Source organism: Pan paniscus, chromosome 2 (genome assembly GCF_029289425.2).
Source record: "Pan paniscus chromosome 2, NHGRI_mPanPan1-v2.0_pri, whole genome shotgun sequence".
NCBI lineage: Eukaryota > Metazoa > Chordata > Mammalia > Primates > Hominidae > Pan > Pan paniscus.
In genome coordinates this window covers 111,410,108-111,425,980 of record NC_085926.1, presented here as the reverse complement: position 1 = coordinate 111,425,980, position 15,873 = coordinate 111,410,108, and the positions used below count along the sequence as shown (strand labels likewise).

Genomic DNA, 15,873 nt, shown 5'->3' with positions numbered 1-15,873 from the left:
AGCATAATGATACAAATAGGTTGAAAGTAAATGGATAGAAAAAGATACATCATGCAAACAGTAAGCATAACACGGCTGGAGTGGCTATATTAATACCAGATAAAATAGACTTCAAGGCAAAGAGTACTACCAGTGACATAAGGGTAAAAGGATCAATTTATTCATAAAGATAAAAGGATCAATTAAGAAAACATAATAATCATAAATGTGTATTCACCTAGTAACAGCATCATAATACACAAAGCAAAAATAGAATTAAAGAAAAACTAAGTAATTCCACAATCATAGTAAGAAAGCAGCTTAGTACTAGTTACTTCATAATAGCCAAAGTATACATGCCTACTATTAATATTTGTATATTGTTATTGTATGCAGTAACCATGCTGAACTCTTTTTAAAATTATAATAAATTATAATTTAGTTCTTATAAATTTTTTATAAAGTTGCTCTTACGGATTTTTCTGTATGTGCAACCATAGCATTTGTAGGCTTTCTTATAGCGTTCTCAATCTCATGGAAAAGGTAGAGGTAAATAAGAATCACAGAGGCAAACTGTTTGCGGGAAGCAGTATCTCTCAGATAGCTGGAGAGGAGAGGTCCCAAAGCTTCCTACATCCATTGGCTGGAGGAAACAAACAAAAAAAATGGAAGAAACTTGTATATAAAATTGTGGGTCATACACCAAAAATCCCAGCAGGTTATTTTTGATATCTACAGTTATGGCATTCCTTTCTCCTTGGTCACCTTCCTTTGCTTCCTCCTGCACCCATCCTTGTTCAGTCTCCACTAATTTTGCCAGCCCTTTTGCCAGCAGCCCTGCCATCCATTTGTGATTTCAGGTTTTAACTGCTTCTAGTTATACAAAAAAATGGAGTTTATGTTTTTGGTATTTATTCTCCATGTTGATTTTAGATTATTTCCAAGAATAGAAAGGCAAATACTGATTTATTCTTCAAACCATAAGTCTTCCATCTGTCTATTTTAGGATTATAAAAATTAGAGAAATATCCAGCCTTCACAAAGTTGCCTAAGTGTGTTGATTTGCCAGCTTGATTTAATGTGCCTACTTCCTGCCAAATTAGTTTTCTTCCCCTAACTCTAGTTTTCCGTCAGTAGCACAACCCTTCTCCAGGCTCAGAATACCCATTATTTTTTATTACGTCTTCTCCTTCATCTGTATTCACTCTCAATTCGTTAATCTGTGATCACCTTATCTACCAGTTCTAACTCCTTTCCTGGGGAACCCAGCATTTAGGAGTGTTACACTTGTAGTGCCCTAATCTTGAAATGAGGAAATAGTCTTTGGTTGCTACAGTCACAAGAAAGAGCTAAGGTATTATTAGAGAGTAGTTCTCCAGGGCCCCCTCTTGGGGAATCTGTTTGGCCTATTTAGGCACCCAGGATTACTTTCTTGCCATCCAAATACACGCATCCTAAGGAACTCTGCCCTGTTCCGCAACTAATTGGCTTGGCCCAGCTTTTCTATCTTACTCATATTAGTCTTGGGCTTTGTTCCTAATCTTTTAGCCTCATCTCAGATCTACTATGTAGCTCTGGTACCTAGTAGTACATTTGCCATTTCTTCCTTATTCTTCTGAAAGTTCACCTAGCCCTATATGAAAGTATACCCATCCTGCTTGGCATTGTATATTTTAACCATCCTCATGTTTGCACTTGATCTGAATGTTGGCTTATACCTGGGGCCATTTTACTCCTATACCAGTTCTCATTCCCAGCTTGTCCTAAAGCCAATATTCCAACTTATTCCTGGGATATCACTTCCAAGAGAAATCAGCATACTCAGAGAAAGAAAGACAATAAGGCTTGTTTGTCTTTAACATAACAGGTTCCCTATAAAAGTTAGTAAAATTGAATTTAGTTGAAATTATGATAGCAGCATACTAACCTCTTTCTTTTTATCTTTTTCTTCTTGTAAGTATTTAATGATAGGAAATAGACTGAAAATGAAGTGAAAATGGAGATTAACAAACAGAAAAGGCTTTCTTATTTTGTAAAGTTACAAGACTGACCAAATAAAATGATTCTTCTAGAAATTTTTGAGTATGTATTAGGTTTATTACATCTATAGCACAAGCAAATTGGAAGTTTTAGCTACTTTAGAAATAAGAAAATGTTTAATCAAAATTTAGAAGTTATTAAAACAAATTTTAATAGCTCCTGTTCAAGAAGATAACACATTTTTAGAAGATGACACAGATGAAACATTTAACGAAGGAGAAGGATCATATTTAGAAGAAGACTCAGATGAGGAACGTTTGGAAGGAAGTTTGAGTTCATTTCAGTATGATGATTTGCAAAGCACTACGGGTAGGTATTATTAGTTTTCTGTCAGTAATTGTCACTGTTTTAGAGACAAAGCCCAGACAAATGGAAGAGTTATAAATCCATAGAAAGAAAAATGTGCAGGATGTACATATGTGTGGGAATGATAAAAGGACAAGTACATATTTTGGTAGGGTACTTTAGCAGCCCTAGACTTGTGGTTTTTATTTCTGAGGATCACATAGAGTACTCTGATACTCATTCTTCTGGGTTTTAAGAAGGTATAAAAACTGCTCCACTACAGATTAGTGGGAGTTCAACTTTCCCTTGGAAGTAATTGGGAGTTCCCCTTGGAGACTGTTGCGCCATGACCGACCAGAACTCAGCATTTACACCTGATGCACGTGGGCATAATGGCTCTTCCTTCCATGCGCACTGATGACTGCTTCCTATCTTCCAGCCAGTAGTAGTACTTACTGCTAGAGTATTGCAGGCTGTGTACATTCCTCCTGTCTCTGGGAAATACAATTTTGGATTCACCAGACACTCTTTGTATTAGTCCGTTCTCATGCTGCTAATAAAGACATACCTGAGACTGGGTAATTTATAAAGGAAAGAGGTTTACTTGACTCACAGTTCTGCATGGCTCGGGAGGCCTCAGGAAACTTACAATTATGGCAGAAAGGGAAGCAAACATGTCCTTCTTCACATAATGGCAGGAAGGAGAAGTGCAGAGTGAAGGAGGGAAATGTCCCTTATACAACATCAGATCTTGTGAGAACTCATACACCATCATGAGAACAGCATGGAGGTAACAGCCCCTGTGATTCAATTACCTCCTACCAGGTCTCTCCCATGACATGTGGAGATTATGGGAACTACAATTCAAGTTGAGATTTGGGTGGGGACACAGCCAAACCATATCACTCTTCTTAAATTATTTTATTTTTTTAGTACCTCAGCAAACCCCTGCCCCAGCTGTGGAAGAAGCAGAGGAGGAAGTTAAGAAGAAAATATCAGAGAGCTTCTTCTATGATTATATGGAGCTTGCTTCGATGCCTTTTGTGACTCTGGATTCAAACATACCACTGGATCTTCTCACACTTGTGTATCCACCCTGGCTAAATATGTATAATTTTGGGATTTTCATTTCTTAGGTCAGAGGTCAGCAAACTATAGCCCAGGGAGCCCAAATGTGCCTTCCCACCTGTTTTGGTAAATCAAGTTTTATTGCAACACAGCCACATCCATTTGCTTACATTTTGTTTATTATGGCTGCCATCACACAACAAGGACAGGGATAAGTAGTTGTGACAGAGACCATCTGGCTCACAAGGCAAAAACTATTTACTACCTTCCCTTTATAAAAAAAAGTGTGCCAACCCATATTAGGTAATTCTAAGAAGCTTGAATTCTTAGAGATTTGATAGAAATGCATGATCTTAATTTAAACTAAGCTTTTGTTTGATGCCAAATAACCATACAGAGAAATATTTTTCTGGCTGTCCTTTGCACAGGTGGAAAGGCTGCAGTTCATGAGATCTGAGTGAAGGAAATCAGAAGGCTTCTTCTTCCCATTTACTTTTGTCAGTGCCTGTCAAGTTACATAATCAATTTCCCTTCTTGAAACACTTATGTGTCTGTCCATTGTAAGGCATTAGTACTTTCACATTATATATCAGATGAGCTATCAGAGAAGACAATTCTTAGGAAACAGGGCACAAAATATAAAGTTTTAATTGGTCTGGAGAATAAGAGTCTTTTAAGATATGTAGAAACAGGATGATTGACAAGGGGATTTTGTGTTTGTCATCACATTATGATGTTAGGTTTGCAATGCGGGTAGTTAGAAAACAGTTTTCATTGAGGTCCTTAGCTGGCAATGTACTGTGCTTCCCTTTTGGATAGTTAGTACTTATCACCACGTGGCCTTATCCACCAACTGGCCTCTTACATAAGGAATACTTACAGAGATAGGGTGGTGTACTCCCTGACTCAGTTTTGCTTTTTACATAAAAACATAAAAATAGAACATGTTGTTAAATCCCAGGTGTAACTAAATTAATTCATGCTGATTTATCTTGTAACCTGGAATTTTCTCTCTTCATGGCTTTTTTTTTTTTCCTTATCTTTGGACAAGTTTCTGACAAAAGTTATGCTGTTTGCTTTCTTTTAGCCTTTTTTTCCCAAATGGGATGGGGTGGTATATTAGAGTCCCCTGGAAGTTTTTCCTAAAGTACACAATGCTCTGATGCCTTCTGGGACCTACTGTGCTAGTTCTGTGTGGAGAGGGACTTGGGAATATGTACTCTGAAGAAACTCCGAGTTGGTTTGGCAGTGCACTGCCTTCTCACTGCTCCAGGATGGGAGGGTCTGTATTAGACAAATATGCCTAAATTCTAAACATCAGAGTCAGAAGAACCTTAACTTTTATTCCAATATATGAATTATCTCTATTCATGCTGGATGGGTGGCTGTATAAACTATAGCCTTTTCTTAAACATTTTCAACACCAGGAAAATCACAAAGTAGCTTACCCCACTTTTGGACGGCTCACTAGAGAGCTTTTTGGGCCTTGAATAAAATTCTGCCTTGCTGGGATGGCCCCCATTAGATTTAGTTCTCCTCTCTGCAGATGGACATATATAATCTCTATATCTTGTGAGGAATTCTAGGAAGAACAAGTCAGCCATCAGGTATTCCCTAAGTACTCTTTTAATTAACCCTTTAATGATTATTAATATATTATATTGATTCTACTTCAGTTTTTGCTTTTTTGTTTTGTTCTGTTTTGTTTTGAGATGGAGTCTCGCTCTGTCATCCAGGCTGGAGTGCAATGGCACGATCTCTGCTTACTGCAACCTCCGCCTGCCGGGTTCAAGCAATTCTCCTGCCTCAGCCTCCCGAGTAGCTGGGACTATAGGCGTGCACCACCACATCCAGCTAATTTTTGTATTTTTAGTAGAGATTGGGTTTCACCATAATGGCCAGGCTGGTCTCGAACTCCTGACCTCGTGATCTGCCCGCCTTGGCCTCCCAAAATGCTGGGATTACAGGTGTGAGCCACCGTGCCTGGCCCTCTACTTCAGTTTTTAAATTTATGTCTTCTAAATTTTAGCAATGTTAAATCAAGTTTAGCCTAAAGCTGCCTCCTTACATACTTTAAATTCAGCCTCCAGGTTTCTCTGTACATGGTGAACTATAACCTAAAGGGAGTTAGACTCTAGCCTACTCTTGAGCCAGTTACTGAGTTTTGGTCAAAGGTGGCCAACTGTTCAAACTGTGTTAAAATAAGGCAGATGCCAAGCTGTAACCAATTCGGCTATTTCTGTACCTCACTTTTGTTTTCTGTATGTCACTTTCCTTTTTCAGTCCATAAATCTTCCTGCAGGTGGCTGTGCTGGAGTCTCTGGGCCTACTCTGGCTCAGAAGGCTGCCGAATTCTTGAATGGTTCTTTGCTCAATTAAACTCTGTTAAATTTAATTTGGCTAAAGTTTTCTTTTAATAGCAAGAAATGTGCCATTTATAAAGTATTACTTAAACCATGGTATAATTTTAAAAGAGATTATACAGAACTTAACAGTGTTTAAACAATTTTAAAGTGAAGTTTCTAGATGGCCATGAAAAAACATTGAAAGCTCTAGGTCTTTGACAGGAATTTAAGAAGAGGCAAGCCAGAAGAGAGGGTGAGATAAGACAAAGGGAGCTGAAGGTACATCAGAACACATTTTAAGATTTTCAGAACTCTACTAAGGGTCTGCCACTGTCTTCTGGGATTAAAAGGAAAGGATCAGGCCAGGCGCAGCAGCTCAGGCCTGTACTCCTAGCACCTTGGGAGGCTTGGCAGGCAGATCACTTGAGCTCAGGAGGCAGCCAGATCACTTGAGCTCAGGAGTGCGAGACCAGCCTGGGCAACATGGCAAAATGCTGTCTTTACAAGAAATACAAAAATTAGCCAGGTGTGGTGGTGCACACCTGTAGTCTCAGCTACTTGGGGGGCTGAGGTGGGAGAATCTCTTGAGCCTGGGAAGTTGAGGCTGCAGGGAGCCATGTTCATGCCACTGCACTCCAGGCTGGGTGACAAAGTGAGACCCCATCTCACAAAAAAAAAAAAAAAAAAAAAAAGGAAGGATCAGATTCCAGTTATGCACAAATTAATGAATTCATTAGTTCAACAAACATTTCCTGAATAGCCAATAGGCTGAAGACAGTGTGTTAGGCATTCTGGGAAATAGAGATGGAGAGAAGCAGTCTTTGCCCTCAGTAAGTTGTAATTTAGAGGGGGAGAATTTGAGAAGTTACAATCTGATCCATTCTGGGTTTGAAAGAGCCTTTTATCAGGGCAGCAGCGTGTAAAAGGGAATTTTCCTGCTAAAATTAAAGATAATAATATTAGATAAATGATAATTTCTCCAATTCCTAATTTTCATCTAAAGTAGTGAAGAGATGGTAACCAATTTCTATTCTCATAGCTACTAACATGCTTTAGCCTTCTGAGGTATCATATTGCCACCTGGGAAGAGGGAAAGACAGGAGGGGAAGAAGGGGATGTGAGAGCAGTGGTTTGAAGGAAAGAAAAAAAACGGTGGGCAAAACTTCCTCCAGGAGGCTTGAATAGCTTCGTTTACATCTTTGGATCACGTATTCATTCACATTTCTATACAAGATTTAATTTTAGGCATTTATGTCTTTATTAAATTTATAAAATTTCTTTTTCTTGAACAGATCCAGTACCCTGAAATGCTTTATCTCTCTCTTTCAGTTTAACCATTTGGTAATGAGATTGGCTGCTTGTGGTTGGTTATAATTTGTTTATATTTCACAATTTAAATTGCATTAATGTAAATCTTCTCTTTTTACATTCTACATTTTCTTCTTGTTAAAACTTTCCATAATTTCTTTCTCTGAAAATTATTATTTAGTTATGAATAAGTGGAATTCTCTAAAATCAGAATTTGTTTTTAAACAAGGGCTCAAGAAATATAAATTCCTCCAATGATCCTTCAACTCTGATGTTCAGCAACAAATTATTGTGAACAAAGAATCTATCTGCTTAAGCTACACTATAGGATATGCTTCTTTTGTCAGCTCTAGTTTTTTTCATAGATTGATCTCATTTAACTTGCTTATTATATTTATATTTTGGGCATATTAATTTTGACTTAAACATACTAACAATATACATTTAAAAGATGTTTTATATAACTTAGATTTTTATACCTCTTTTTTAAAAAAATATATTTATTTTAGATTCAGAGGGTACACATGCAGGTTTGTTTTAAGGATATATTGTGTGATACCGAGGTTAGGGCTTCTGTTGATCTCATCACCCACATAGTGAACATAGTACCCAATAGGAAGTTTTTCAGCCTTGCCCCCTCCCTCCCTCCCTCCCTTTGGAATCCCTAGTGTCTGTCGTTCCTGTCTTTGTGTCTGTGTGTACTCAAGATTTAGCTCCCACTTATAAGTGAGAACATGCAATATTTGGTTTTCTGTTTCTGCATTAATTTGCTTAGGATAATGGCCTCCTGCTGCATCCATGCTGATGCAAAGGACATGATTTCATTCTTTTCACAGCTGTATAGTATTTCATGGTGTATATATGCCACATTTTCCTTATCCAGTGCACCACTGATGGGTATCTAGGTTGATTCCATGTCTTTGCTGTTATAAATAGTGCTGTGATAAACATATGAGTGCATGTGTCTTTTTGGTACAATGATTTTCCTTTGGGTATATCCCCAGTAATTGGATTACTAGGTTGAATGGTAGTTCTATTTTTAGTTCTTTCAGAAATCTTCAAACTACTTTCCACAGTGGCTGAACTGATTTACATTCTCACTGATAGTATATATAAGCATTCGCTTTTGTCTGCAGCCTCACCAACATCTCTCATTTTTTGACTTTTTAATGATAGCCATTCTGACTGGTGTGAGATGGTATCTCATTGTGGTTTTGATTTGCATCTCACTGATGATTAGTGATGTGGAGCGTTTTTCATGTTTGTTGGTCGCTTGCATGTCTTCTTTTGAAAAGTGTCTATTGAAGTCCTCTGCCTGCTTTTTAGTGGGGTTATTTTTTTCTTGTTGATTTCTTTAAGTTCCTTATAGATTTTGGATATTAGCCCTTTGTCAGATGCATAGTTTGGGAATATTTTCTCCCATTCTGTAGGTTGTCTGTTTAATCTGTTCATGGTTTATTTTGCAGTACAGAAACTCTTTAGTTGAGTTAGGTCCCACTCTATTTTGAATTAGTACAATTTTACTCTATAGCATACATACACACAAACACATACATATACACACACACTAGTTACCTACACACCAATACATATACTAATAAGCTCAGAAAAGAAATGTTAGTCTATTAATTACATATATATTTATATGCTATAAATCAATTTTCATAATTTGTTGATATGAATTAAATTTTAGTTATATTTATGTGAATTTATTATAATCATGTTATCAAATGGTGTGTTGAAATTTTACAAACATGTTAGAATTTTAAGCATCTTGTCTTTCAACATCAAGGAAAAGGCCTACGTAATATTTTTACTGTGGTTAGTCAACAAACTTAACAGGCATTGTGAATACAAAGGTGATGAAGATACAGACTTTCTCCCATGTTATACAGTATGATTTAGTTTTAGTGGGAGAGAGGAAAATAAAATTATTTAGGTGACAGTTTTGCTGCCTGTGGTACCCAAATAGGTTTAACCTTATTTATTTTTGCAAAAACAATTAATGGGCTCTCAGGATTTCCCCAGGAAAATTAAAATAGTAACCAAATCAGAGTATGGGGATAGTCACCTGATTTATTTATTTATTTGTTTATTGTTTTCCTGCCCAGGCCTTTTTTTTTCTCACCTAATTTAAAAACAAAATTGTTAGTAATATGTAGAAAAATCATGAGTTTCAGGGTAAAATTCAACTACTTCAACCTCACATCTTCATCTAAGAGTGTAGATTTAAAAATTTATTTCATCACTTTTCCAATCCCTAGGATGGTATTGTTTTTCACTTCTTTTCCTTAGCAACTTTCCCTCAGACATTCTTTTGGTTATGACTGTAGAAAGCGAGCCAACCTACAACTTCTGGACGACAGTATCGCCATATACATAGCTGGGAACCAACTGATCTTTCTGAATTTGAAAACCAAGGAACAGATCTACCTGCGAAGTAGCAGTGGTGAAGGAATTGGCGTCATTGGGGTATGCCTTCAATAAATTAGAAAAAAAAACCCAAAAAACCCTATCTTTTTGCTTGTTCTGTGGACCAGCCAACATGGTTGTTAGATGCCAACACCATGCACAGTATTGTGGGTTCACATGAGATGCACAGCTGTCTTTATTCCAAGGCATTTTCAATTCAGTTATTACAGACACTCATTCACTGTCACTACCTCTGTGCACTATTATAATATTATTATGTCTTTTTGCAGATAAGGAAATGGGCTTATAGAGGTTAGGTGACTTCCCCGTAGTCGTGCAAGTTTTTCATATTTAGATTAGAAGTGGAGATGAGTGAGGAGATTTTAAAGAATCTTAATGTGAAGACTGAAGCAGGCACATGGCCATGGGAATGGAGAAGGTGAGGAAAATGTGAGACACACACATAGGATGTAGACATAGATTGACTATGGAAACAGGATATGTTGAGATATATGGAGTGAAAGATACTATCATGTTTGTTTCTTTCTTGATCATCTATCTATATATAGTATGTATACATGATAAAAGTCCATGTCCTCGGAGAGTTTGTTATAAGACTAATTAATAAGTTCAGCAATAATTTATTATGTAATACTGTGCATCCAACACTACACAGAACATATAATGGGGAATTTAAATGAAGAAGAACTCATGACCTATATGAATTCAGAGTTTAAAATCCATCTAAAGAGACAAGACCTATATTTGTAAAAAGAAAAACAAAAAAACTAGACACACAAGTACATGATAATGTGGCAATAACTGTGTGCAGATAGCCATGGGCCCAACGTAAGGGTCGTGGATTTTGTGGAGGGAAGTCAGTCGGAGCCTATGAGGTTTCAGGAGCCCTGAGGTCCACACCATCTGCAGGGGACCAAGAAACATCTAATTATCACATATTTATCTATTACTTTATGGCAGTAATAGTTTTTAAATTTCTATTTTAATATTTTGTTATAAAATAATTTGGTTTGAGGACAGTAGTCAGAGGTGTAGTGTGGTCAAGCATGCTAATCCTGGCCAAGCACGGTGGCTCATGCCTGTAATCCCAGCACTTTGGGAGGCTGAGGCGGATGGATCACGAGGTCAGGAGATCAAGACCAGCCTGGCCAACATGGTGAAACCCTGTCTCTACTAAAGATACAAAAAATTAGCCAGGCATGGTGGCACGCGCCTGTAATCCCGGCTACTCAGGAGCCTGAGGCAGAGAACCACTTGAACCTGGGAAGTGGAGGTTGCAGTGAACTGAGATCATGCCGTTGCACTTCAGCCTGGGCGACAGGGCAAGACTCTGTCTCAAAAAAAAACCCCAAAAAACAAAAAAAACAAAAGCTAATCCTAACCCTCATCCACCTGGATGTTGAGCAGTTTTATGTCCACAAGGCCTTTTCTTCATGTGTGCTGGAGCTGTTGAAGCCTGGGTAGTGACAGAGGCCTTGCCTCCACTGTCCATGTTACCTCATCTTTTCTGAAACAGTTATCCAGTTATGGTTCAGAAATACTTTAGCAAGGCTATGAGAAACCTATGAGAAAAGTGTTTGGGCACCCTACCTGGAAAAGGTAGGGTGAACCTCTATGTTGAGTGTAAAGTAAATGATTTACTAATTCCAGGTCTTCACCAAAAATAAAACTCCTGGCTTGGCGCGGTGGCTCCTGCCTGTAATCACAGCACTTTGGGAGGCTGAGGTGGGTGGATCACTTGAGGCCAGGAGTTCAAGACAAGCCTGGCCAACATGGTAAAACCCCGTATCTACTAAAAATACAAAAATTAGCAGGTGTGGTGGTGCACACCTATAATCCCAGCTACTTGGGAGGCTGAGGCATGAGAATTGCTTGAGCCTGGGAGGCAGAGGTTGCAGACAGCAGAGATCATGCCACTGCACTCCAGCCTGGGTGACAGAGTGACAGAGTGACAGAGTCTCAATAAATAAATTGTCTCAATAAATAAATAAATAAATAAATTGTGTCTCAATAAATAATTAAATAAATAAAACTCCCAAACTCAACCCCACAGCAGTTTCCAATATGAGGCAGAAACTTTTTAATTTACTGTAGACAAGACCTAGAAGGGTAAAGGATTTGCATGAATCTTCATCCAGATTTCTTTGACCATATGTTCTACACCATATTTCTTTACAAATGGGAATCTAGATAGATATGGTCTTAATCCATGTCCCCCACCTCCTTGAGATCTACTATTTCTTAGGCCCGTTTGCTTCTTGACTCTGATACTTGGCTTGAATCCTATCTCTTACACTTAACACATTGTAGACTGTGTGACTGCAGGCAAGTTACTTGAACTCTGTGCCTCAGTTTACTCATCAATAAGATGGAGATAATAATGGTATCCAAGCTCACAAGGTTGGTATAAAATTTAAAGGAAATAATGTTATCTTGGGTACCAGGATTAGCAATCTATATCTGAGAACCAGGCTCTTTGTCTTATATATAATCAGGAGATGTGAAATAATATCTGAAAACAGAATTTTATAAGCATAATATGTGTTTTAAATAGCTTATCCTTATAACAGCTTATTTTTATTTTCATTTTTTGGCTGGCCATTTACCCTTCCTACACATTTGGCTTACCAATAGACAAAAATAACAGAAATGACCATACTATTTTATCCAACTTATATGGCTATCTTTGAAAATACTGACACAAATAGTTTATCCAGGGCATACTTACTGTATTTTCCTCTGTGTCTGGTTTGGAAATATTATATCTTTCTTACTTCTGGTAAGTTTACATTCGTTTGTAACTTTTTCCACAGTGAAATTTTAAAAATTGTGATGTAACCTGGTCTGGAAACAAGAATCCCATACATTCCATGAATTTTTCTATACAAAATTTAGGTTGATTTATATGTAGGGTAGACAGTTCATCTCAGTGATTCTCAAAGCAAGGTCTCCAAACTAGCTGCATCAACATCACCTTGTTAGAAATGTAAATCACCTTGTTAGAATGTAAATCACGCAGTTAGAAATTACCTTATTAGACATGTAAATGCAAATTCTTGAGTCCCAGCCTGACAGATTAAGTCAGAAACTCTGGGTGTTAGGGCTTGCAATCTATATTTTAATAAGTTCTTTAGTGGATTCTGATGCACATCGAAGATAGAGAACCATTGTTCTAGCTCTTCCAATGGCAATTAAAGAAATTGTAGAGTTAGAAATGGCTGTCTTAAAGTAAAATTTAAAATGTGTATTCTTCTAGTTTTCAGTTTCAATTGTATCCATCATTAAATATTTATCTGATGCCCATTTTTGAGTTTTCTATTAGAGTAAAGCCTAATAAATTATTAAATAATGGATGCTAAATACTGCATTAATCAGACTATTTATACAAAAATCTTTCTTTTAATATTTTGGTGAAATTTTATCTTTTGTAGGTTCATCCACATAAAACTTATTTCACAGTAGCTGAAAAAGGGAGTTTTCCAGATATTATCATCTATGAATATCCTTCTCTGAGACCATACAGAATCCTTCGAGGTGAGTCCAGAAGCACATTTAAATATTTCATGTTCAAGGATAACAACATTCTGAAGAAGGTGTGACATTATTTCATAAGTCAAGGTTCTCCAGAGAAACAGAACTAGTGGAAGATAGAAAAGAGATTTATTCAAATTCACACACAACAATACTAACCTTAAATGTAAATGGGCTAAATGCCCCAATTAAAAGACACAGACTGGCAAATTGGATAAGGAGTCAAGACCCATTGGTGTGCTGTAATTCTGGAGACCCATCTTACCTGCAAAGACACACACAGGCTCAAAACAAAGGAATGGAGGAAAATTTACCAAGTAAATGGAAAGGAAAAAAAAAAAAACAAAACACCAAGGGTTGCAATCTTAGTCTCTGACAAAGCAGATTTTAAACTAACACAAATCAAAAAAGACAAGGGCATTACATAATGGTAACAGGAACAATTCAAGAAGAGCTAACTATTCTGAATATGTATACACCCAATACAGAGCACCCCGATTCATAAAACAAGTTCTTAGAGACCTACTAAGAGACTTAGACTCCCACACAATAATAGTGGGAGAATTTAACACCCCACTGTCAATATTAAATCAATGAGACAGAAAATTAACAAGGATATTCAGGACTTGAACTCAGCTCTGGATCAAGTGGACCTGATAGACCTATACAGAGCTCTCCCCTACTCCAAATCTACAGAATATACATTCTTCTCAGTGCCACATGATACTTATTCTAAAATCGACCACATAATTGGAAGTAAAACACTCCTCAGCAAATGCATAAGAATTGAAATCATAACAGTCTCTCAGACCACAGTGCAATCAAATTAGAACTCAGGATTAAGAAACTCACTAAAAACCACACAACTTCATGGAAATTGAACAACCTGCTCCTGAATGACTCCTGTGTAAATAATGAAATTAAGGCAGAAATCAAGAAGTTCTTTGAAACCAATGAGAACAAAGAGAGGATATACCAGAATCTCTAGGACACAGGTAAAGCAGTGTTGAGGGAATTTTATAGCACTAAATACCCACATCAAAAAGCCAGAAAGATCTCAGATTGACACCCTAACATCACAATTAAATGAACTAGAGAGGCAAGAGCAAATGAATCCAAAAGGTAGCAGAAGACAAGAAATAACTAAGATCAGAGAAGAACAGAAGGAGATAGAGACAGAAAAACCCTCCAAAAAAATCAATGAATCCAGGAGCTGTTTTTTTGAAAAAATTAACAACATAGGTACACCACTAGCTAGACTAATAAGGAAGAAGGGAGAGAAGAATCAAATAGATGCAATAAAAAGTAATACAGGGGAAATCACCACTGAACCCACAGAAATACAGACTACCATCAGAGAATACCATAGATACCTCTATGCAAATAAACTAGAAAATCTAGAAGAAATGGATAAATTCCTGGATGCATACACCCTACCAAGGCTAAACCAGAAAGAAGTTGAATCCCTGAATAGACCAATAACATGCTCTGAAATTGAGGCAGTAATTAATAGCCTACCAACCAAAAAAAACTCCAGGACCAGATAGATTCACAGCAGAATTCTAGTAGAAATACGAAGAGGAGCTGGTACCATTCCTTCTGAAACTATTCCAGACATTTGAAAAGGAGAGACTCCTTCCTAACTCATTCTATGAAGCCAGCATCATCCTGATACCAAAACTGGGAAGAGACATAACAAAAAAAAGAAAACCTCAGGCCAATATCCCTGATGAACATCGATGCAAAAATCTTCAATAAAATACTGGCAAACCAAATCCAGCAGCACATCGAAAAACGTATCCACCATGATCACGCCGCCTTCATCCCTGGTATGCAAGGCTGGTTCAACATACACAGATCAATAAACGTAATCCATCACATAAACAGAACCAAAGACAAAAACCACATGATTATCTCAATAGATGCAGAAAAGGCCTTCAACAAAATTTAACATCCCTTCATTTCAAAAACTCTCAATAAACTAGGTATTGATGGAATATATCTTAAAATAATAAGTGCTATTTATGACAAACCCACAGCCAATATCATATTGAATGGGCAAAAGTTGGAAGCATTCTCTTTGAAAACTGGTACAAGACAAGGATGCCCTCTCTCACCACTCCTATTCAACATAGTATTGGAAGTTCTGGCCAGGGCAATCAGGCAAGAGAAAGAAATAAAGCGTATTCAAATAGGAAGAGAGGAAGTCAAGTTGTCACTGTTTGCAGATGACATGACTTTATATTTAGAAAACCCCATCATCTCAGCCCAAAATCTCCTTAAGCTGATAAGCAACTTCAGCAAAGTCTCAGGATACAAAATCAATGTGCAAAAATCACAAGCATTCCTATACATCAACAATAGGCAAGCAGAGAGCCAAATCATGAATGAACTTCCATTCACAATCACTACAAAGAGAATAAAATACCTAGGAATACAGCTAACAAGGGATGTGAAGGACCTCTTCAAGGAGAACTACAAACCACTGCTCAAGGAAGTAAGAGAGGACACAAACAAACGGAAAAACATTCATGCTCATGAATAGAAAGAATCAATGTTGTGAAAATGGCCATACTGCCCAAAGTAATTTATAGATTCAATGCTATTCCCATCAAACTACCATTAGCATTCTTCACAGAATTAGAAAAAGCGATTTTAAGTTTCATGTGGAATCAAAGAAGACCCCATACAGTCAAGACAGTCCTAAGCAAAAAGAACAAAGCTGGAGGCATCACACTACCTGACTTCAAACTATACTACAAGGCTACAGTAAACAAAACAGCATGGTACTGGTACCAAAACAGACATATAGACCAATGGAGCAGAACAGAGACCTCAGAAATAACACCACACATCTGATCTTTGGCAAACCTGACAAAAACAA

At 37.3% G+C, this 15,873-nt stretch overlaps 1 protein-coding gene and 1 long non-coding RNA gene across 8 annotated transcripts in view; one reads left to right on the top strand and one right to left on the bottom strand.

The window, feature by feature from the left end:
- CFAP44 (cilia and flagella associated protein 44) overlaps positions 1-15,873 on the top strand; it is a 155,304-nt gene that overhangs the window by 15,334 nt on the left and 124,097 nt on the right. For 6 of the 7 annotated variants that reach the window (XR_010111448.1, XM_003825105.6, XM_063602503.1 and 3 more), the window contains 4 exons: positions 2,176-2,328; positions 3,238-3,391; positions 9,335-9,497; positions 12,890-12,992. Coding sequence is in view for 6 of the 7 variants with exons in the window: in XM_003825105.6 (XP_003825153.4) it covers positions 2,176-2,328; positions 3,238-3,391; positions 9,335-9,497; positions 12,890-12,992 (573 nt within the window). In the remaining variant the exon portion in view is untranslated. The remainder of the gene's footprint in view (positions 1-2,175; positions 2,329-3,237; positions 3,392-9,334; positions 9,498-12,889; positions 12,993-15,873) is intronic. The other variant, XM_063602499.1, reaches the window with a different exon arrangement.
- LOC134729900 (uncharacterized) lies at positions 454-12,852 on the bottom strand. The gene is made up of 3 exons (XR_010111449.1): positions 12,187-12,852; positions 1,907-1,958; positions 454-622 (listed from the first exon to the last, which is right to left on the bottom strand). It is a non-coding gene; the product is annotated as an uncharacterized LOC134729900 (long non-coding RNA).